This window comes from Lissotriton vulgaris, chromosome 4_1 (assembly GCF_964263255.1).
Source record: "Lissotriton vulgaris chromosome 4_1, aLisVul1.2, whole genome shotgun sequence".
In the NCBI taxonomy this organism is placed as follows: Eukaryota; Metazoa; Chordata; class Amphibia; order Caudata; family Salamandridae; genus Lissotriton; species Lissotriton vulgaris.
In genome coordinates, this window is record NC_141691.1 from 1,080,133,041 (window position 1) to 1,080,158,078 (window position 25,038).

Sequence of the window (25,038 nt, forward strand, 5' to 3'; positions counted from 1 at the left end):
CTGTGCAAATAGCTGTCTTAGCTTCAGATGCTACAGTATTTCTATGCTCGGGCATACTATCCTTATTATGTTCTGGCGGTACTAAGATGACCAGCTTTCGTGAATTTTCTAGAATTGTTTCGCTTAGGGCATCAAGTTTCCCGTAATAATCCTTAGTCTTTCTATCAGAGGAAGAGTAAAAGATCTTAATAAATGTGTCATATTAGAGAATGACATTTCTAACTCTTTCTCTTTCCCCGTTCTTTGTGCAATGTTTTGTAGCTGTGGGCCCAGGGTGTCCGTAGCTATAGGACCTTTTAGGTTTAATCTAGACTTTTTTAGGGGTAAGTATACGTGGTTTATATGACAATTTAATGATTTTAGGTTTCCTGCCCAAATGGCGGCCCACTCCCCTCTTTCTTTTGCCAACTTGCTTGGGACAACTAGGTACTATAGTTTGTAAGTCAGTGGCCTGTATACTTTCCTGGCCACTATCGGGTGGAAGCCCTCTGAGGATAAGCTACTGCATGAGGAAATGTTCAGAGGTGATAACTCAGCGTCCAAATCAATAAATGTATCAAGTGATACCCCTACTTGTTCATTAGGGCTTGTCGTGACTAAGCATCTTGGTCCATCATGGACTGGTGTAACAGCATTTTTCAAGTCCCCTAGCGAGGAGCGCCTAGCACCCAAAAGTTCATGTGATAGGCGTTTTTCCGTGAGTGCAATCTCTCTGTCAACAACCCCAGCAGCTCTTATAAAAAAGTCATCCAATGTTCCATTTAAGCTTCCCCCAGGTACTGTGGTGTTCCGTTTACCCCCCCCCCCCCCTTCCAGGGATACGAGCCATAATCAGTTATAGGTTAGGTATGATGAATGTTTACGGAGTTAATAGGTGGAAAATCTTACCACGGAGGAAGAAGCCTTAGGCGGGGGCCCGGCCTTACTCGGCCCTGGACGGCCGTAGACGGCCCGCCCTCTGCCCGGGCTCAGCCCGGCTGGTCCCGCCATGCGGGGGCTGCTGGTGACTTTTAAGGCGCCTCCGGGCGCGGACACAGCACTTCCGGTACTAGGGCACCTGGGAAATGAAGTCTCCCTCCACTCGGCGGCCGAGAGATGGAAGACTGCGGCGGCGGGAGAGAGACAGGACTGGCACCACGAGCTCGGCGTCTGAGAGTGGGTAGGTCAGCAGTAAGTCCTTGGGCAAATTAGGAGCAGCACTACAGTGGCACTTCTTGTCCCTGTGAACGTGTTCATCTGTACCTCTCTAGAACTCCCAGGAGCAATTTTCCTGATGGAATCGCCCACGGGTTCTCTAATAGGCATATCCGTCAGGGAAATAACTGACTTGCACACACTTGTCTGGTCATCAACTATTATATTTTCTTTTCTGGGTTGTACTATGGATGTGGTCCGGATGGGAGTTTTAGGACAGGGTTGCTTGTCTCCATACAGGGGAACAACTGGACCTATAGTTACTGGTATCGTTAGGGCTTCTCTTTCTTTTTCTTGTAATACCATTTCTATGTGGTTTCATGTACAATCTGCGGAACCAAAGGCGGTTTCAAGAATCGAGCAGTAGGGGTAACTCAATTTGTTTCTTCATGATAAGGTGGGGGATTTTTCATTAATAAATCCTCAAGATAATCATCTTCTGAATCACCACTACTAGTCATAACCTTTTTCGCTTTCTCTGTACTTTTACTTCCTGATGGTTCTTCTGTGGTCAGTACAGGATATAATCCTTCCACTAACATGGACTGTCTCCATTGTTTCATCTGCTAATCTCTTGTCTCTCGGGGAAATCTGGGATAAAATTCACTTAAATTTATCTCAAATCTTGGTCTGTCTCGCCCAAAAGCCTCAGTCTCCCACTCTTCTAATGCTTCATACTGCGTTAATCTTGGTCTGGGGTCTAATTCATTCATGCAAGTTCGTAAATTGTGCAAAATTCTCCCATTAAATGTACCGTATTCTGGAAATGCTAGTATGCCATCGTCCTTTGTGTACTCTATCCAGTTTTCTAACCATACACAAGTGTGGTAGCCCCTTTCTATCATCATGTATGATGCGGGCGTTTTTGGTGGTGGAATAATAATTCCTTCTCTAGTCTTAATGATTTTATCCTTTTTGAAGTTGTTCTTAAGTTTCTGAAACAATGACATTATTCTCTTTTCTACGTACATTGTATATGGTCGTCCTCTAATTTGTTGTTCTTTAGCAAACCCTAAGTATTTTCTCTCAGGGCGATTTCCTATAAATACTGGATCTAGATGCCACATAAAATTTTCGCTGTACTGAAATGTACTCAATTGTTTACTACAATGCTTCTCCAATACCAGCATGTCTCTTATTTTCAAAGACCAATCAACATTTCAATTTCAAAGAAATCCAACCAATGGTTGCGCGGCGTGTCCTGTGAGATGAGTTCTCACGCTCTGCACTCACCCCTCCTTTACAATATTACCTCAGCTACACACCCGCTGCCTTAACCAATCCCAGCGCAGCTCTTTGTGACGTCAGTGCAGCACCCGCGGCTGACCCCTCCTTTGCAAGGTAATACGACAACTCACTTTTCTCTTCAATTTAAATGCACAATTTCATTAATTATCAACATAAAAACATTCGCTATTGTGCCTGATTGTCTAAATTCAAAGAAAAGACAATTTATTTTACTGCGAGTAAATCCCTTCCGTTTACCCTTCACACACTACGAGTAAAACCTTTTCCGCTTACTCTTCACGCAAGCATCAAAGAACCTGTTGCTCCTTCAGACTTACCCTTTCTAGGTGATATAAGACCAAAGTTTAACCAGCGAACTTATTTTCTCTCACTTATCTTCACTTTTACACAAGGAAATCCCTAACCAGTGCTTCAAGTCCTACCTAACAATCTGCACTTACTTCATCAGGCAAGTAACCTCACTGCAGTGTGGCGTCCATTTACCACCCGCTTATCAATATCACCGGGGAATTCCAGACAACGAATAACAATACAAACGGGTTTTGGTTAATACATAAAATCAATACAAAATCAATATAATCAATACACAACTAACTACCTATCGTAACTAAACCCTAACCACTACTCTGCTACCAAAGAAATACTGATGGGGTGGGATTACCAGCTCAGTTTACCAATAATCACCTGGGCCCATAAACATTCACACCTCGAACTGGTAATCCAGCTTAATTTCCTACCTATCAGAATTTTAATCACCTTTAGGACTTATACCTGTACACCATGACTTACCAAATCCTTGCCACCTGTACCCGAAGTCCTAAGGATCAAAAGGTGCTAGCATAATAGGTAGTGTATACCTTTTTCCTTCATGAAATAACCACAGACTCAGGAAAGTTTTAAACACTTTATCTATGCAATAGTTTGCGAGTTTAACAGCCACAATAGTGAAACTAAAGATTTCTCAAGTAAGAAAATAATTATTAAAGCAAGTATTCTGCAAAACTTTAGAGCTACAGTTTGACATTGGTACCTGGGAAGGGTGAGCGTGGGAAACGGTACAAGGACATACCACATAGATTATATTTACCTAGAATGGCGCGAGGACCAACCCTGGCCATGGGCTGGGACAAAGATTTAAGGGCTCTTGACACATCTGGAGCCGACAGGACAGGACAGGTGCAGATCAGGACAGATAACCTCAGCTAAGAGCAATGCCAGCGTCACACCCCTCTCTGATTATCACTCGGACCCTGACTGGGTCATCAAATCTTCTCCCTCAGCAAACCCTGATTCTTCTGACAGAGTGCTCAACCAGCACTCTGCTCTCGATTCTCCTTCAGCATACTTTGGGTCAGTGACAGGTCTGTGACAAGTCGGACAAACTAACTATCTGAGCCTACCTCAGTTATACCATTTTCCACGGCAATGTACCACCCCCCAGTGTTGCAAATTTGTGTATTCCCTTTATTTGATTGGTCAGAAAGACGAGGAGAAGTCATCACACCATACCAGTATTAGATCATTTCCATTCAATAAAGTTGATCAATGTTCCCACTCATAATTTAGTTTCCCATGAATTTTATTCCACCCAGCAATATTATTTCATTTTAATATACGATGTATAAAGTTTTGTGCTTTCTCTTCCTCTTGTTTCGGGTCATAAGGTAAATTTCTCATGAACATCGCGAGTAAGTCAGGACTTAGCTGTCATTTAATGCCATGTCTTCGAGTATGTGTGTGCTGGACTGTGCATGACCAGGAATTTTCAAAATGGAGTTTACAGCACCCTCAGGCCCAAATACGAGCTAATATTTAAGTCAAAGAGAGACACATTAGAATGCGAAAATAAATTAATACACTATATACTACTTATTTCTACTCTAACCCCATTCATTTATTTTAACTACAGCATTAATAGTTAAGCAGGACGAACACAGTTTAGTTCAAGCAGCAACATGTGCATCAGTGTGTGAGGCATGAAGCAGCCATCTTTAATACTAGTGCGCAACTGCAAGAATTCCCACCAAAAGTGACAGACATGTCACGACACGTAGATGTGGCAGACGCATGCGCAGTAAAGTTCCTGCGTTTTCCGCGGCCATTTGTAGTCACTCTGGTTACTGTTAGTAAAAACACATACGAAAGCTTCCCCTAGATACTAAAAAAGTGTTGTGTAATGCAATTGTTAATAAAACATGTTGATTAATAAGTTACATGTTATTTCGAGAAGATTGAATCCGAGCAAGTTTCTTTACGTATGAAACCTTGCTCCTTCAGTGGGTACCAGTCTGGCTTACATAGCAAGGACTGTCTTTTCCTACATCAGCTTTTAATGTGTTTACTGAAGACATCATCTATCTATTCAGGCATCTCTGGGTGAAGTCACAGGTATATTCAGTTCTGTGAATCACCAAAGGTAGCTCTTGGAGGCAGTTGTATATGATGGCATATGGTGGGGTGATCCTTTGAAGTAAGAACATTTTCCCGGTGTAGTAGTTAGCTACAGCTTACCTCTATGGTCCTCTTTCTGTGAAGTGAAGTGCCCAGAGTCATGACAAGTGGGTGATTTCAGGATCCCACTCTCCTCCCCCATCCATCCATCATTTGGCTGACATCATGTGAATCAGGTTGTGGGGGTGGCACCCGCAAGTTAGTTCCTTATTTATCCCATCTTAAGAATGAAGGAGCTCTCTATCTCTATCTATCTAAATGTCATGTTCATTGGCTCCCTGTCCCCCACCTGGTGCCGTCATGTAGTTATCCTTGCTCTTTGCATGGGAATAATATCTCCTAGCCATCCTCTTATGGTACTCTGACTGGTATCTTTCCTACTCTCCCAGTTCCCGAAGGCTGCTTCCAGCCCACCTGCTTCAATGTTCCTCCTTAAGTTGGTCACATCCCTTTCTGCTGCCCCTTGAACAGAAGGTTTTACACCTTCCAATATCTTTTCAGTGTGATTCCACCACCATGAGGGAGCCCCACTAGAGCCTCCAGGCTCAGAGTCAGTGGTCTTAGTGTAGTCTACTCCTGACATCTGTCTTTAGTGCATTCGTGGGCTCAAGCTTGGTACGTTATGTTATGTGTATTTGTAAAGTGAGCTATCACTCGCGAGGATATCTTGCCGCTGAGCAGGTGTGTGAGCCTGCCCTGTCTATGGTAGGTTGCTTAATTGAAAAGCCAGGTCTTCAGCTGCTTGAGGAATTTAAGAAGAGTGGAAGAGGCTCTGCTGTGGAGTGAAATGCCATTCCACGCTTTAGGACCTCTTACCCACTCCGTTTTTAATGGGTCTGTGTAGCATATCTGCACAATTGGGAACTCGAGGACACCAAATGACTTGGCAATAGAGACAGGTTGGGGGGACCTCAAAGCAGTACATCCGTCTAGGTTTGTATCATGACAAAACCTCCCTGTAGCCTTGCTTTAACATACAGTTGGCACATCCATTCTGATATTTTCAACATACTAGGCTTGCTCTTTCCTTTTAGACTATCATCTTCCCTATTTTGTCCTCCATGCTCGCATGTTTGTTGCTCTTGTGAGACACTGGATCTGCACCATTCTCTTAAGATTATATCTAATAGAGACCTCTAGCCGCAGATTCCTTACCTTAGAATATCCCAAGCATCAGGCTGGAGCCACAATACTTTTGCCCGAGCAATACCTTTACAGTCCAGAAGGTGGCGTTGGTCGGCTCCTTGTGACATTGGTGGCGTCGTCCGCGCCTGAAGTGACGTCACTTAAATAGGCTCCACCTAGGCGCGCTGACATCAGTTCTGTTTTTTCTGCACCAGCTACTGCGGTTCCGTGAAGAGAGTTACCCTCTGTCACTTTTTGACAGGCTTTATTTCTATTTTTTTTGTCAATGCTTTTTTGTGTAGAGGGTTTCCATCGATGTTAAGGAAAAATTCTTGATTCAAACAGTGCGGCACCTGCCATCACGCCATGTCAGTGACGGATCCACACTTAATTTTGTCTCTGGTGCCTGGAGAACGACCATGGCTCTGCATTGTGCTCCGACTACAGGGCCATAGCTCCGAAGGCTTTGAGGGAGCGGTCCCTAAAGCTGCTTGCGGCCCGGTGTTCAACACCCTGTCACTCACCCCAGAGGTCTCGTTCCCAGTCCTGGTCAAGAGGAAGGTCCGGGCGCTGCTCCAGTAATCCCAAGACCTCTTCCCAAAGCTTAAAGTCATCATTTCGGTCAGGTAAGAGGCTAGGAAACGCAAGAGGTTGAAGTGTGCTTTTTTTCCTATTAGTCTGTCCGCCACGACCTAAGAGCTCTAGGCCTCGTTCTGCCGACTCTGCGCCTGGGTCGGCTCTGTGCTTTCCTGCGTTTCCAGGAGCCGGAGCTTAAAGATATCTATGACGCCATGTGCCTCATGTTTGGGCAACCTGACTCTCCAGGCTCACCTTCAGGCCCCAGAGGTTCAGGAGGTGGCTCCATCAGGTTCCATGCCAGTGGCTCCGGCCCCTGCGCTGATGGCCGACAATGGATCCGGTGGTGGATCAGGACTTGATCTCCGGTTCCGGCCCCAAAGACATCTTTATTACAATTAATTGTGAGGCTACGTCACCCAGTCACACCTAAAGCAACTGAATGAGGTAGCCTGCCTGAATGGTCTCTGCACAGACCTTTTATACAATTTATTATGCATTAGGCACACATTTTCTCTTTGAAGTAAATTATTGTTGGTCACTCCCAGGACGTGCACACAAAGCACTGTATGATGACAAACCCACTTTCAAGATAAGTCCAGGCCATAAACAATGTCCACATAATGCGTACATTCTCTAGCTGACAAGGCCGGATAAACCCAAAACATTAAGATCACAGCCCATGTCATAAATAGCTCGTGGAGGCAGGAACAGATGGAAGTAAGATAGGCATGTTTGTGTGTAGTAAATCTTTACAATGTCCTGTGCTCTGATCTATAATCTTGATCAGCAAAAGGGCAGGAACTGGCTTGGCAAGGTTAGCCTCAAGCAACAGGGTCAGCTTTCGTCAGGTCATGCAGAAGTCAGCACAAACCCATGCTAAGGTTATGTCCTTAAATACTTGTTCTCCCATGGTGAGAGCCTACTGTAAGGGCAATGCACAAAATGGCTGCTATTCACAAGATGGAACCCGAGGGTTAAAAACAGAACCTTCAAATACACAGTGAATCCATTGGTGTAACATGATGAAAACACTCATGCATACCGCATTTGTCATTTGCGGTTCTCTGATACCAAATTCATAACAGAATCATGATATTTAAAACACAGGTTCGGAATTTTCAGAACCACAGACCATCCTTTTGCCCTTACATAGGCAATAACCTATACTCATGCTAATCTGAGTCCAGGTCTACATTCCTCACTAACTGGTGTTGGTGCAAAAGCTGAAGAATGAATTATTGACAAACTCCAATCTTCTAGCAGACTAGTGTTCAGGCAGAGGGTGAAAGAAATGCGAGGAAACAGTAGGAGGAGGTATGGGCTGTGTAGTGGGTACAGATGTCACTTGAAAAGTGAAGCAAACATAACCTATTAAAAACATCATCACACTACACAACATAAAAAATGCATACTATTAAAAATCATTTTTACGCCATCACAGTGCATATTCTCGTTTCAAAGTTCGTATATCTGGCAGGTCTCTCCATCCCGGGAAACTCCATCCTCTAAGTTGCTGCCCGCGGTGGGAGATTGATTCTGCTAAGGAGTGCTTCTGTCAGTTTAGGGCAACTCCCTTAGACCAACCAGAACTGTCGACCTAACCGTCTCCAGCTGCACGCCAAAGACTGTGGCAACCGCGACCCTAGCAGCAGAACCGGATGGCGTTTCGAAAATCAAAAATGAGCAAGTTTCGTGGATGAGAGAGCTGCACAATCAAAAAGAAAAAACTTTTTATTAGTCCATAGTCATAGTTCTTGGCCTACAAATCCGCTTCCATTGTTTTCTTCCGCGTTGAGCCTCTTCAATTCAGGCTTTTTCATAAGAAAAAAATACTGTTTAGTTGGAGTGCCCTCCTGGCAAAACACCCACAGCTCACTCGAAAGTCTCAATGTCTCAAAACAAATGCACCAGTGTCTCTTCTTTGTGGCAGACACTACAAATGATGTGCTCTTCATTGATCAAGGGGACAAAGCATCTCGTGCAGATCCAAGCACTACTGAGAAACAACCTTTCAAGATCAGCAGCACTTTCAGACCCCAACACTCATTATTTAGTGTCAGAGGACGCTCAAGCTGCTTTCCCATGGACGCCAAAATGTATTGCCTTTTTCCAAATGTGGATCCTTGGGTGCACTGCCTTTCCGCTGGAGCAAAGCAAAAGAGGTGTGTGTATGGCCAAAACTCGGGCCAAGAGCTCAAAGGACTGTACACTGACAGAGGTTTCCAGCACATAACAGGTACAAAGCTCAAACACACAGAAGCTCTCATTCTGTGGCAAACAAAGAACCAGCTCCTTTTTTTTCTCTGCAACGCCTTCCAATGAAGCAAATGCCTTGCTTGGGAGGTAACATTGATGTCACGCTGATGATTGTTGTCCAGCCTCGCGGCTTCCTTGTTGCAGAAATTGTAGAGCCAAGAAATCTGTCATTCATCTGTAGCGGTCACTGATGGGGAGTGGGCTTAGTCTTGATCACAGGTCTGCAGGGAATCACTCTTCCTTTGACTCTGGAAGATCCAGCAGAACCTAGTGATATAGGAAATGTAACACAATTGTTAGTTTCCCTCAAATCAAGCACAAAAACAGTTCATGGTTTTTAACAAGGGGACTGCAAGCAGGTGGCCTGCAATCTGCAAGGGAGTGGCAATACGCCATAGGAATCTAAATGGATGTCCTCACACAGTGGCATTGTCTAATGGGGTAAATACATATTTTCCTCAATTATTAAGCCTATGTGTTCCTAAATTCCTTATCTTAGAACATCTCAAATAGAGAAACGACATAATACAGATTATCAAGGACATGAAGAAAAGTCCCTTTAAAAAAATGTGCATCAGGTGCACTATGCAATACAAAGGCTAATGATCAAATGTGCAGACAAAGGACAAGCACTAGAAAGTCCTGGTATTTGCATGATTAGAACACATCTGATCCCACCAAAAATTAAAGCAGCAGGAACAAAAGAGAACTGAAAAATTTAAAATAGACATTGAAAATTCGCCATGTTCAAAAGAGTAAACTTAAGATATCTCCTATTGAGATGGAAAACTTGTCTTACTAGAATATTGGGTCAGTTAACCAGCCTATCACTACCCCGACAGTCAGTCTGAAAAAACATTTTACATAACATGGGGGGTCCCTGATACATCACTCCAGTCTACAAGTGTGCACATAAACAATACACCCATAATAATAAATGGGCTGACTGGTGAAAGGAATATGGAGAAGGGGAAATAACTAGGACACAACTAAAATCCCCAATAACTAAGCATGATGCGACATTGGTCAGGGGAGAAGCAACAAAAGAAAAATCTATAGGAAGAACAAGAGTTTGCTTGGGTGCCTCAGGCATGTGACACAGCACCAAGAGTACAGGGGATACACAAAAGACCAAAGTTACACAAATTCTAACTCTACCGCTGGCAACTACACCATTTTTTTTTGTAACATCGTTTTTATTGCAGTACCAAAATAATTGCACAGACAACATATTGATGAATAGCAGCGCAACATAGCAGTAAGGCACATAATCATTTCGCCCCCCCCTAACATGCTATTCACGTCTCCAGGTAGAATACTGAGCAACAAATATAATGAGTCCATTTCCTGCTTCATTGTTCAATGTCCATAGCCATAAACACAGGAAGACGTGGACTGCTTTTAAATTGTCGCCCCTCCCCACCCCCTATCAACCACCCCCCCCAACTCCCCACACTCCCGAACACCCCCCCCGTGGCAGTGCTATAGTAGAATCCTAGAGAAAAATAAGGTCTGGTGTGTGCAAGGAGGAGTTAAACATTCGCTAAAGGTGTGCTCCTAGGTGCGCTAATGGGGTCGGCCGCTTCAGAGTCCGCATCCTCTCCTTCCTCCTCATCAATATCCTCCCGGAGTGCCTGTACCATCATTTCCCATGCTGTTGCCCTCTCCATGGCTTTCTCATCATCGGTCCTCCTAGCCATCTGGTATCGTAAAGTGCTTTCACAGGCTGCCCACCTCAGACATTCACCATACCAGCACTTGTATGTGGGCCCCACTTTCGATTTCCAATTCCTGGTTATTTCCCTCTTCGCCAATATCAGCCCCATATCTATGAATCTGCTGGTTGTCTTATTTTTGGATGTGTGTGGAAACCAGTGCAGCACCCCCACTGCTTTGGTGTACTGTATCTCCCTATCCGTGGCGTTATTTAAAGCCCTCCCAACCTCCTGCCAGTATTCCCCCAAGGTAGGGCAATCCCACAGCATGTGTCCCAGATCCGCCCCCAGTGTGTTGCACCTAGGACAGGACGCTTGTTCCACTCCAAAGTACTGCCGTAGTTTCCCTGGCGTGAGGTAAGCCTGATGAATAATATAAAAATGTATGAGTTGGAATCTAGCGTTCCTCGTGCTCTTCCGCACCCGCCGCAATAGTTGACCCCAAGTGGCGTCAGGAATCTCCATTTGGAGGTCCAGTTTCCTCTTAGCTTTTGGAGCTATGAGCGGCTGCAAGGCCTCCCGCAACATTCTGGAATACAGACAGGTTACCGCCTTAAAGGTTCCGGCCGCCATCATCGCATATTGGCACGCCATGGAGGTCGCAGGTTCCTGCAATCCCTCTCCCCAGTGGTCTTGCATGGCGCCCGTTATCGCCGCATGTAATAAATAATCGCCTCGTGGAAGGTCGAACCGCTCCTGTAGCTCTTGAAACGGAAGCAATGCACCGTCTTCATACAAATCGCCCAGCATCTGAACCCCAGCCTCTTCCCAACCTAGCAGTCTCGACCAGTCTCCACCATGAGGCAGGGCTGTGCCCATTCCCAGCGGGATCTCCGGAGCATACATGCAGCGGATTCCCGCTCGTTTGGGTGCCCGGTTCCAGCAAAGTCGGAACGTCTGCTCTTCCACTGTCAGATCTCTAAGCAATAACTTCTGATGCAGCGTGATATACGTCAGCAAATGCCGCGGAGGGCCCTCATCTCTAGAATGCTCCGGGCCTCGATACACCCTCGCGACCTCCTGTGTGAAAGTCTGCAGTTGAGCCGCCAGGTAATAGCATTCGAAATCAGGCACCGCCATGCCTCCCTCATCTTTGGGTCGAAAGAGGGTATCTAGTGCTATTCGCCGCCGACCCGTGCCCCATAAAAAAGCTATGACCAGCGATCTCAGGCGCCGAAAGACTGAGCCCGGCACCCATATCGGGAGAGTTCTAAAATAATATAGTAGCCTAGGCAGTGCCACCATCTTAAGCAAGGAGACCCGACCTGCCAGTGAGAGTGGGAGAGTAGCCCAGAAATCCATACACCCTTTCAAGGCATTAATACAACGAGTGATATTACCATCCAGCATATCTGCTGGGGTGTGGTATACATAAACGCCGAGGTAGTGCAGGCAATGAGGTTCCCATCGGAGTTCCTGTGCCGTGAGGGGGCACGGCTCTCCCCGTCTCAGCGGGTACAGACAAGATTTGGGCCAATTGACCTTCAGGCCCGACATCCGCCCGAATAGTTCCAGCAAACGTCTCGCTCCCAGCAACTCCTCCTCAGCATCGGCCAAGAACATCAACAAGTCGTCCGCATACAACGAGATGACATGCGGCCTGGCCCTGTAGACCAACCCCTTATAGTAGCGGCCGGACCTGGCCTCCGCTGCAAAAGGCTCCATTGCCAACGCAAACAAAAGGGGGGAAAGGGAGCACCCCTGCCTAGTGCCGCGTCGTACCGGATATTGATTCGAGGTCAGTGAACCCACTCTAACTCTAGCCGTGGCTTCCGTATATAGAACTTTGGTCCAGTTAATATAGCCCTCCCCTAGTCCGAAACGCCTCATAACTTCATACAGATATTCCCATTCAAGACTATCGAAGTTTTTCTCGATATCTATGGAGAGCACGAATGGAGTAGTCCCCTTCGATAACCGAGCCCCCAACAGCCTAGTCAGCCTGCGAATATTGTGGGTAGTATTTCGCGTTGGGATGAAGCCGCACTGATCTTTATGAATCAAGCCTGTCATGTGAGTCAACAATCTATTCGCCAGGATTTTGCTCAGTATCTTGTAATCCGTCGTGAGCATAGATAATGGACGGTAAGATGAGAGGGCATCACGCGCTCTACCAGGTTTTAGCAACGGGATCATAAGGGCCTCGCACATTGATCGCGGGAGTCTACCTCGCGACTGCGCCTCGTTGTAGACCAGTTGCAGTTGTGGGGCCAGGTACTCCAAGTATTTGCTATAGAACTCTATCGGCAGACCGTCAAGCCCTGGGGTTTTATTCCTGGCCATCTGTTTTACCGCACTCCCTATCTCTCCGACCGTTATAGGCCGACCCAGCTCCTCTGCTTCCGATTTCTCTAGCTGTGGTAGCTGCAACCCTCCAAGGAAGGTTTCCAATTCTTCCGCCCCGCCCGTCAGCCCGCTCTCATACAGACCCTCATAATATGCTCTGAACCTATCCAGGATCCCGGCTTGGGTGTGGCAAAGCCCGCCCCCCTCCTCCTGAACCGCCATGATTGGAGCACCCCGCCTGATCGGGTTGGCAAGCCACGCCAGCATCGACCCTGCTTTATCGCCCTCCGCATGCGCTCTCGTCAGATATACCTTGTGGTCGAAGCTACGCAACCGCTCTAACTCCACCGCCAGCGATTCTCTGGCGCCACTAACCCCCTCTTGGAGCTCAGGATGATTCGGGCGCTCTCTCTCCTTCTCCCTCAACCGCCGCTCCGCTCTTTCAAGATCATCCAACAAAGTCTTATGAGCACCTGCAGCACTCCCGATACAGTGACCCCTGATCACCACCTTAAACGCATCCCACTCCACGGCCCTAGTGGAGGCGGAGCCACCATTCTCCTCAAAATAACGTGTCACTCGCTCCCCCAAGGCCTCCCTAAAAAGCAAATCATCCAATGTATCAGGTTGCAGCCGCCATGTTGGGACACAGTTGATTTCCACCATCCAGTTCAGGGACAACAACAGAGGGTTGTGGTCCGACAACGTGCGGGCCAAATATTCCGCGCCTCCCACTGCTGAGAGCATATGCGAAGAGCACAGAAACACATCCAACCTAACATGCAGGTCATGTAAAGTAGAATGAAAGGAGTAATCCCTCGTGGTAGGGTGTAGTGCCCTCCAGGCGTCCCCCAGGTCCCAGCTCTCCTGCCAATCTAGTCGGCGTTTCGCTACCCTGTGTACTGGGGAGGCGTGCAATGGGGGATGGGATCTATCCAAATCATTATCCACCACCGAATTGAGATCTCCTCCCATGACCATTGGCCCTGCCAAATAGCTCACCAGTTTGCCTGAAAGCGCTGTCAGGAAAGCGGGCAAATCTACATTCGGAGCTTACACTCTACAAAGAGACACTATCCGGCCCCTAAGTCTCCCCTCCACAGCCACAAATCTACCCTCTGGATCTACTACTTTTTTAGTGACCTGGAAGGGAACCCCTGCCCGTATCCAAATCAATGCCCCCCTCGCAAAGGCCGAATACGTTGTGTTAAATAGCTGCCCCCTCCACCTCCTCTGTAGCGCTATTCCCTCCTGCTTGGTGAGGTGCGTCTCTTGAAGAAAAGCTATATGCACACCCCTACGTTTCAGATACGCATGGACCTTGTGTCTACGCACCATGGTATGGAGACCCCGCACATTCCAGGTCACACATTGCAAAGCCCCCGTATTAGCCATACCCCCCTGCACCCACAGACAGAACAATAACAGCCATCGACCATGCGCTCGTGCCAACATAATGCTGCCCCCCCCTCCCACTCCAAACAAATGAACCCCACATCCCCCCAAAATCAACCTGAGCATCCCAACTACTCTCGGTTACCACCCCCCAGGACAGGCCCCCCCGCAATTGGAAGTGAACCCATCCAAACTGTCACAACTAAATATCCCCTCAAAGAAAGGCACTAATACTCGCAGTCTCCACTGCGATGACCGTAAGGGCCAGTAGGGCGCGGACCGATGCCGAAGGAGTCCATCAAAACAAATCAGTCACACATATCCCGCCCCTTGATCCCCCCATGAAAGACTCACGAAGTCCCATACAGTGGTAAACTGCGCACACGGGCACAGCGCCCCAGTGTCTGACCATCAGGTCGCTCCTCAAGTCGAGCGTTTCATGCCTCGACTATCTCCCCAGATGTTTGAGGCGTGACGATGGGGCCCTTGGCTCCTCCGAATTCCGAGAGTTCCGTCTCCGATCCCGTGCCCTGCTCCTCCGAGTCTGTGCCCTTCCCGGACTGGCTCCTTGCCGTGCCAGAGAGGTCCACCACCGCCTGTAGGGCTGCCTTCCTCTCTGTCTCCGTCTGTGACACCGATGGTTTCCCAGTTCTCCGCCGATTCTTGCGAATACGTTGCGACTTCCTGATCGGCTGTTTCTCTCTAGCCTCCTCCGCCCTGGCCCTAGCTCCGTCTGTACCAGCCTTGTACGTGTCCCACCAGGCCCAAGCGTCCGCCGAGGTAGTAAAGAAAAGCGACATGTCGTCCACCACTACTCTCAACTTCGCTGGGAAGAGAAGGGAGTATTTTATGCCCTCCCCACGGAGCTCACGCTTGAGCGACAGGAAATTGGCCCTGAGTCTTTGGGTCTCAAAAGTGTAGTCCGGGAACAGGGTGACTCTGTTATTGTCAACTTGAAAGGGTCCTGCTTCCCTCGCCCTCTGTAGTAGCCAGTCTCGATCTCTGTAGTGAAGTAGCTTAATCACCACCGGGCGAGGCGGCAGGCCCGGGGCCAGAGGTCGGGCTGGAACCCTGTGGGCCCGCTCCAGGGAAAAGAAAGGAGATAGTCCCTCTGGAGCCACTTCGGTGCGTAGCCAATTATCGAGGTAGCCCACCATGTCATCGCCCTCAATTTTTTCCGGAAGGCCCACGAGGCGAACATTGTTGCGCCTACTCCTATTTTCCGCATCCTCGGCCCTCCTCTCCAACACCTTCAGCCTGTCCAAAGCATCAGCCATCTGTGCTTTCACCGCTGCGTGGTCTGGGGCCAATTCCTGAATAGATATCTCCATATTCTTAACTCTGTCTTTAAGCTTGTCATGGTCCGCTTTCAGGAGACCTAAGCCCGTCGCCACCTGGGCGATGTCCTGTTGCAGGGCGTCCTTCGTGGTCGTGATGGCCTCTAGTATACGGTCCTGCATGCGCTGGAGAGCAGAGTGGTCTCCATCCGCTCCATCCATCGTTTCCGATTCAGCCGCTCCGTCCCCCTTCCCTTTTGGTTTCACCATCCTGGCTGCGGTAGGCACTGGCTCACAGGACCCCTTTTGTTCTCCTCGCTGTCTCCGCACTGCAGGACCTCGCCACCGGATAGCCCCCCGGGCAATAGGATCAGGGATCTAAGACACCTTTAGGGCACTGGACGCTGCTCTGATCGCACCCGTGGGGTCAGTTCCCGGAAGTCCTCTGCCACAACAGGGTCTCGAGGTGCCAGTCTATGCGCGGAGAGTCGGGGTCGTCGTCACAAAGCCGCCGCCATTTTGGGGCCTCCTCAGAGAATTCGCTTGCGGTCGTGTGTCCCCGTAACTCGCCACCAGATCTAGGAAAGGCCACCTGTGCCTGTCGATAAGGTCAAGGGAGGCCCTCCGGTCTGGTAATCACCGCTAGTACTGGATCAACAGGAGAATCAGGCCTCACACCACCTCCGCCGACTGCGACAATTGTCCAGGCCTCAGGACGCCATCTTAGATCGATGGCTATCACACCCGATGCATTTACTCGAGGTCGATTTTCAGGACGAGGAACAGCTCCAGGTCGTCTACTCTGAACGCCGCTGCCTCCGTGATGTCTTTAAATCACGGATTTTCCAAGTTTTACTGGAATTCGCGTGGATAATCAGGATGATATCTGGGATCGGGCGCGGAGCTCCGGGCTCACGCAGCCTACCTCCTCGGCATCCAAGCCACGCCCCCTCGCTGGCAACTACACCATATACGGTAATCCTAACTAATGTTCCTGTTCTCTCTTCCGGGAGAGAAAAATGAAACCTGGTTTCCTTTCAAGGGACAAATCCATATGCTATTTGGGAAACAAAACATGATTAAGTAATGCAACATAGAAATTAGGTCACCTTGAGTCACAGATCTATAATTCCATCCTTAGGTCCAATCAAGGATACATAACAATTTAGGGCTGCCTATTCCTTTAAGGGAATGTGCAGTGAGTGACTAACATCAGATGACACACTTTGAATCTGTATTTCTTTTTAGTTTTCTTCAATATCATTATAGCCAAATTTAGGCATGCACTGGTAAAAGTGCTGCCTGTCTTTTTATGAAATTTAGTGTCAAAGCAAATCTACCCAACTGTTTCAGGATACACATCGTCACATATATCCTTTTACAACACAGGTAAACTTGTAATATTTTCTCAAGCAACAACATAAAACAAAAACAACATATGTCAAGCCATCAGATATACATGCAGCACATGTAAATAAGCGGTAACACATGCATTCATGCAGCCCAAAAACCCAAAGTCCAGGCCTTAGGCTTAAAATAAAAATCAAAATTACACCAAAATTACACTTTTTATTTTACTCTCACCCTGCTTTTGACAATAGATCACCCGTAGTGGATATCTGTTGTCAAATACCACTTTCTAACATACAGGACCAGCAAGAATACTTCATTATAGGACCAAATACACAAACATAAAAACACATGAACATTTCTTTCCAAAGGAGTTATTCAAAAACACATCTCCTCCTAACCAACCAAACTCACATGTCTTGTCTGCTTTAAATCACCCAGAACAATCCATGAATTGTCTGTAGGCAGAAGCAACAGGAAAAATACACAACGCACAAGAGAGACATTTTTGCCCACAAACGAATATCAATTATAACTTTTAATCAGGAGACAAAACATGGTACACATTAAGAAAACACAAAAATAAGTTTCCATTACTTAACTGTTACCATCTTGTCAGTCCACCTCGCAACATCAAGCCCTCTTGTTACACTGACATTCCATATTAATTTGGCACCTATAATTTCCATGGTGAAAAATAATTCCTTTTTAGCAAATCTTTTTTACGTAGGCCTGTAGCCTGTAGCCTTCAACATTTTGGAAAAGGGCTGCATCTTATTTTCTATCTAAGACTTAATGCAACACTTCATTTTCTGTAAAATAAACGCAGCTAGCAAACATTATTTTCCTTAGCGTGGAGACACAAATGTATCAGTTCTGCAGATTATTTAACACATGTTTGGGACCTTCAGAGAAACCCCTATTTATTTTCCCTTTTAAATCAAGTTCTTTCATTTTATTGATGTTCTCACGGAGAAACCAGAAACCTCACCTCTAGAGGCCCGTTCAGAGAGGTCATTCTGCATTCCTCAGAGGCAAAGTCCTAATTAAAGGGTCACAAATGTCAACATGACAGCCTTCTCCATTGTTTACAGGAAACTAAAAGATAACATCTTAGCAAAACTGGAACAGACTGTTTTCCTAGCCCGCACTTTCTGCTCATACTGAGGGTGACAAAGTCAGGCAGTTTTTAGAACAAATGTTTGTTGCAATGATACTCATTTCAGCAACTTTAATTGGATCTCACTGGGCCATTTAAAAGTAAACCCAAATGGGGACAACCTGCAAATTTGTATTATACACAAATGTATGCATTTTCTAAAGCCAGAGACACTTTAAAAAGTACTCTATGTGAAAGCAAAATGCAGTTTAAACAGTGCTTTTACTCAAAATCGACTTTCATATTTTGGGCATTAAAAAATGAATATCCTACAATTTTCTTGCATAATATGTATTACTAGAATGTCTACTACATAACCCTTGAGTCAGGCATTTGAAAATAATAACTTATACTTTATAAAAATGAGTTTGCTTGCGCCTATGCCAAGGGGAAATTATACACACGAATGCTTGTCATTTTAGTGATGCAACATAACTTAAATCAAATTTTAATGCTAGGAGGTCATAATATGAGTGTTAAGCTTTATAAAAACTAAAAAACGATTTTTATAGCACTAATTTTTAATAATTATTTTTCATAATTAATAATTTTTTGTCTTCTAAAAAAAAAACAATTATCCCTTTTTTGTGATGGTTCTACATATAAGAGCCCGCTGCATCACTTGCCTATCATTGGGATGCAGTAACTCACAAACCTAAGCGCATATGCCTAACTTAAAACGCGTCACAATCCTGCGTCACATATATTTAAAAGGACTGTTATGCAAAATTCCACCCGTGTTTAACTGGAAAAGTGCTGGCTGAATGAACATTCCAATCAAATATACTGCAGCTGAAACTTTTGCCTGTGAACATCTAATACAGTGCATCTAAGGAAAAATGCTGTAAATTTATTTATTTTTGTATAAATAGGTAATTTCGTTTTTGTTTGGGGCCTCATTTATATCCATTGAATGTGACCCACACACACACATTGAACTCATTTCAGACATAGACAGAAGTGTTGAAACATCCAGGACACACAATACAGCGCTTTCATAAATTGCGCAAACGCTATGTACATACCGAAGTTACACTAATGAGAAAAACCACATAAACATTTAAACACACATTTAAACCCACAAAGCAACACTCAGGACGAAAACAGGACAGTCCAGACTGTACGTAGCTGTAAATCATATTTACAAGAAACACTTCTCAATAGTGTTTCAAAAGACTGCAGAAACAGCCCAACAGACCACCAAATGTGCAGGAAACCAAAAAATGCACTCAATTCACTAACTGTAGCTGGCAGAACACCAACAATCGTTCTGCATATCACCATACATAAAAGTGCACAGAGCAAAGGATCCTTGTTTTGTATCATGTCATATTTTAATTCCCTGGGGATACAAAATCACCAAGGAAGAAATATGTTAGTAACCCGGCTAATCCAAACGTATACAAAGTTGGCCAACACAAATCTTCAAATTTGCTAAGATCAGGCATCTTATAGCTCACTAATCTAGCTTCAAACTTCAAGGGGCTACTCTATCGATACACTTGTAAATATACAAGACCCTCGGTTATTGAAAATTGCAATCTTCAAATAGTACTAAGGACTAAACAAACCAAGCAAAGAACCACAGAACAAAGGACTGGGAGCGACCCACTTATACTTCAAGTAAAGCAGATGGAGAAAAAAAATCCCTTCATTATCTGCCTACACAAATTGCAATTCGCATATACAAACCTATAAAAGCTATACCAAAGAAATAGTTGTCTAAATTCTAACTGCCAAGTTCTAACTGCACCTACAGTCTCTTTTAAAAAAAACTTACGCCAAAAGGGTTCCTCAGTCAGGAGTGACATCTTTTGGAGATTTTAAGTCAGAAAAATCAAAAATATACTGAGCCGCAAAGACAGAGAATCCCCCAGACCCTCCGTGCACAGAGTACCTCTTTTAGTAGATTTCTGTCTTGCCTTCCCCAGTAGTTTTCTGTCCTCTGACAAGATTACTCCTCCAGGTAGTCACTTCTTAATGAGGCCCACCGTTGGTCGCGCCATCTGATGTACCTAAAAATCCTCATACTCCTTCTCAGGGGTCTTACCAATTAGTAGTCCATCCAAAAGCAGCAAATAAATCAACAGAGAATCTGAAATATGAAAAGACATCTTTATTACAATTAATTGTGAGGCTATGTCGCCCAGTCACACCTAAAGCAACTGAATGAGGTAGCCTGCCTGAATGGTCTCCGCACAGACCTTTTATACAATTTATTATGCCCTAGGCACACATTTTCTCTTTGAAGTAAATTATTGTTGGTCACTCCCAGGACGTGCACACAAAGCACTGTATGATGACAAACCCACTTTCAAGATAAGTCCAGGCCATAAACAATGTCCACATAATGCGTACATTCTCTAGCTGACAAGGCCGGATAAACCCAAAACATTAAGATCACAGCCCATGTCATAAATAGCTTGTGGTGGCAGGAACAGGAACAGATGGAAGTAAGATAGGCATGTTTGTGTGTAGTAAATCTTTACAATGTCCTGTGCTCTGATCTATAATCTTGATCAGCAAAAGGGCAGGAACTGGCTTGGCAAGGTTAGCCTCAAGCAACAGGGTCAGCTTTCGTCAGGTCATGCAGAAGTCAGCACAAACCCATGCTAAGGTTATGTCCTTAAATACTTGTTCTCCCATGGTGAGAGCCTACTGTAAGGGCAATGCACAAAATGGCTGCTATTCACAAGATGGAACCCGAGGGTTAAAAATAGAACCTTCAAATACACAGTGAATCCATTGGTGTAACATGATGAAAACACTCATGCATACCGCATTCGTCATTTGCGGTTCGCTGATACCAAATTCATAACAGAATCATGATATTTAAAACACAGGTTCAGAATTTTCAGAACCACAGGTGGCTCCATCAGGTTCCATGCCAGTGGCTCCGGCCCCTGCGCTGATGGCCGACAATGGATCCGGTGGTGGATCCGGACTGGATCTCCGGTTCCGGCCCCACACTGTGACTCCAGACGATGCCAGTCCCATCCTTATCCCAGACAACCTGGAGCCAAATCAGCGCCCTTTGAAATCTATTCTGGCACAGACGGCACCCTTGGGTCCTCGGTCTGTTCCTCAGCCTTATGCCCTGATCAGTGTGTGTCAGTGGTAATTCCTGGTATGAGAGGAGCAGTGTGGTCAAGTCTGAGATGTATGAAATTGTGTGCATAAATGCTGCGCAATGGTGTGCGCAGATTTATTGAGGTTATTTTAGAAATGCCACTTTTAGCAGTTGGCATTTCTGTGTGCTATGTGTCTGCCTGCCTGATGTGAATTGCATGTCTGGCTTGTGAGTGACAAGAGCTGGGAGGTGTGTGTGGCCCAGTAGGGGCAGGATGAATAGCGCTGGGCTGAATAGAACATCTAGGATGAGAGTAGTGGGAGGGGTAATCCCCTGACTTTGAATAGGACTGTGCCCAGCCTGCACAATGCTGGCTCTGCCCGCCGCGGTGTGTCTGATCACTGAGCCCCCACCTGACAAAGGGAAAGAGGAGCTTGGCAAAACAAAGTGCTCCAAATCCCCCCTAAACCAGTTCTGACTGGTATCCCCAAGTCCTGTGCTGTGACACAAAGGAAATGTTGATATAAATATAGGGGATGTGACTCCTTGAAAATGTTCAGTTCAGTCTTGGTGTGCTGTTCCTTCCGGGGCGTGCTGCCGCTGGGGCAATGGGGGGGGCAGACATGAGGGCTTGCCTCCCTGGGCCCTGCATTGCCCCTTGATGCCTAAAAGACTTGATGGGACCCTTTTCCTCTTCCTTCTACAGTCCAGGATCTTCAGGACTTTGTGCTGCATTTGTGCGCACTGGGAGCACTTTAATTTACTTTCCCCAATGGAGAAGAGCCTGGGGGCTTCACAGCGCGGAGCTGCAGCCCTCTGTGAGGGAATACCTATCGTAGAGATTCCCCCCCCCATGATGCCTAAACAGCGGGTGCCCACCCCACATTTTTCTTTATTTCGCGGGTGCCCACCTCGCTTATTTTATATTCAAATTGCGGTCCCGCCCCGTGGTTTTCTTTAATGGCGGGTGCCCACCCCGCATGTTGCCTGGTTCTTTATATTCAAATAGCGGGTCCAACCCCGCATCCGGCATCTTTGAAATGGTGGGAACCCACCCGCTTCATATTTTAACTTAGGAGGGAGCCTACCCCTCATTGTCCGCTTACACTTCCGTTTAGAGCGGGTGCCACCCCGCGTTTGGCGACTGTGATTCACCGCCGCGGCCCGATCAATATCCCCAATATCGCAGAGTCCGCCTGACTCCGGGTGGGTCCAAAGCAGGAAGTAGTTGGCCGGCCAATGGCAGCGCCGCCCACCGAAAAAGTCTGGCACCTCGCGGTCTCTATGCAGCAGTCCCGGGTCCCAGGAAGGGGCCCAGGTGAACAGGAGAGGCGTTCCCTGAGGACACCGCTTGCCTGTGAGGGGCTCCTGTGAGTGAGGGAGAGCCCCGTGGGTGCCAGCAAGCGAGGAGAAGCACGCATGAGGAGTCCGGTGAGTGGAGCTGGTGGGGAGGGGGTGCATATCGAGGCACGCTATCGGTGCCTGCCCCCATTGTTGTTTCCCCTGAGCGGCCGCTCCCACGTTGTTCGGCCTGTTTTGTTTTATTAGCCTGGCCCGCTCCAAGAATGGGCTATTTAAGGGCCTCAGTGGGGGTCCCGAGGGCCAATGGTGCTCATACTTTCATCCAGTTCTGGCCATATCCTACAGCTGCCCATTTGGCTAGAGGGCAGCTGCAACGTTTGAGAGGCCAAGTTTGTTTAAAGAGGCCCAGTGGGGCCCGAGGGCACAGTTGTGCCAGGGCCCCTTTTACTCTGTTCTCATCTGCGCCGCACTAGTGTGGGCAGAAGCAACGTTTTTCGCATATTTGTCAGAGGGCTCATTGCATGGCCAGGCCCACTTTCAGATACACAGCTCACAGCACTTAGTGCCAGCTGCAACGTTTAGGCCATTCTTTCTTTGGGGACATTTGTGATTGAGTTAGGAGTGAGATGCACTCCTTTGCCCCATACATTCACAGCTGCGCAGCACCTAGTGCCAGCTGCAACGTTTAGGTCTGCGCAATTGCGCACCCATGACTTTTGAGAAGGACAGTTGGCCAGGGGAACTGTTGGGTTAATAGGGCACCAGGCCCTAATGTGATTTATGTAGGCGCGCAGGAAATGTAATTCATGTACTGTTTTATGCACCCTGATTTATGCCTCTAAATGTGTTTTTATGTACTATGTTCAAGTTTGAGTTATCGTCTACTGTGGTTCAGGTATGAGGTTATTTACATACTGTGGTTTATGCATGCGAGAATATTCTCTTCTGTGGTTTAGGTATGAGTTATTCCCTACTGCGGTTTATGTTAGTAAGAGTATTTCCTAATGTGAGTTATGCTTAGGAGGTTATGGTCTAATATGTTTAGGCTTATGAGGTTGGCGCAGAATATATTTCTCGCCTAATGTGATACTGTGCATGATATGATTTATGTTACAGGGTGATGCTGAGTATAGTGTTGCCAGTAATTACTGGTTGTGTTCTACGTTTAGTATATGTCTACATTTATTATCTTTACTAAGTGATGATTCTGAATTCCGTTCCAACTTAGAAATTCTCCAGGTCTAATATCTTTTTGCAGGGGCCTTAAGACATCGCTTTTCTCTTACTATTAGGCTTGATGTTTTGTTTCTCAGGCAATCAGTACTTAGCGCCAGGACACCCTAGGGTAATCACGTGCTCTATAAGTATTAAAAACATAACAGTGGCCCACGTGGACCTGTCATGTGTATATATCCCCTGTAAATATTGCCCAGTGCCAGTTAGCACAGTGTATATTGTGTGATTACTATCCTAATATGTTTTATGATAATACAAAGGCTATTTTTATATTTAAACTTGTGTGGAGTTCTTTTTGTGGTGTGCTTAGTATGTTGTTGCTGTGTGTGTTTGTTGCGTAAACGCACTGGGATAAGCCTGACTGCTCGTGCCAAGCTCCCAAGAGGGTGAGCAGGGGTTATCTTTGGGGTGTAACTCCCTAGCCTGACTAGAGTGGTGGTCTGTGCCTGGCTTTGGCGCAAGCCTTAGCCAACCAGAGATTCCATTTCTAACACTTGCTATTAAATTGGATTCAGTCATTGTGTCTTTTCGGGTGAATGCTTAGAATGCATTACCTCGTGAAGAGCGTTTTGAGAATAAGCTAATCAGTTGTTAGAAGGCTTTATGCCTTCATATATTTATAGGGAACACACGATGCACTTACGTATGTAATTTGTAACATATTTTGCTTAAGCCTTCTCTTTGTTTAAAAACTCTGAGGCCAGATAATATATAGAAACATTTGACCATTAAGTAAATAAATCTAGAGGGCCATTCTGTTATGTTCTCAGTTTTGAGTAAGAGATTGCCAGTATCCTATATTTAATGCTACCAAAGACCTGCATATCTAAACATATCTATTTTTGTTTAACTTTGCTTCTTTCATCTACCCCATTTTTTCTCTTGTTACACATTTAGGCCTTGGAATGGATCAATGATAACGGACAGTTCTATTTGTCCACGCATACCTCAACTGGGTCCAGTATTCAACACACACAAGAACTTCTTAAAGAACATGAGGAGTTTCAGATCACGGCCAAGGTAGAAGTAACTTAACAACAATTAAATGTTTGCAATCTTTAAGCTAATTTAATGTCTGGTATGTACTTAGCCAAGCTTAAGCTAATGCCTACTTAAGTGCATTTCAGTGACTTTAAAATGAAGTAAGTGTTAATTTTAACAAGTATGTCATAGAATATCATGCTGTTCATTATGCAGTCCAGTTTTTTTTAATGAAATACCCTTTGAAAACAAATCAGCACCTTTTCCGTGCACCACCTACAGAGCATGTTTTTGGGTGCTCACAGGACCAGACATGGTGACTCCACAACCTAAATTATATCACAACACAGCCAATGATTCAATTAGTGATCAGATAAAGGTCCTATGAAGCAGAGTTGATTGTTGTTATACTTC

General features: G+C 46.0%; 1 protein-coding gene across 1 annotated transcript in view; it reads left to right on the top strand.

Moving 5' to 3' along the window:
• The window catches only part of TRIO (trio Rho guanine nucleotide exchange factor), a 5,246,815-nt gene that overhangs the window by 2,599,532 nt on the left and 2,622,245 nt on the right, over positions 1-25,038 (top strand). Inside the window, exon 21 of the mRNA XM_086965300.1 lies at positions 24,541-24,663. Coding sequence (XP_086821426.1) covers positions 24,541-24,663 — 123 coding nt within the window. The remainder of the gene's footprint in view (positions 1-24,540; positions 24,664-25,038) is intronic.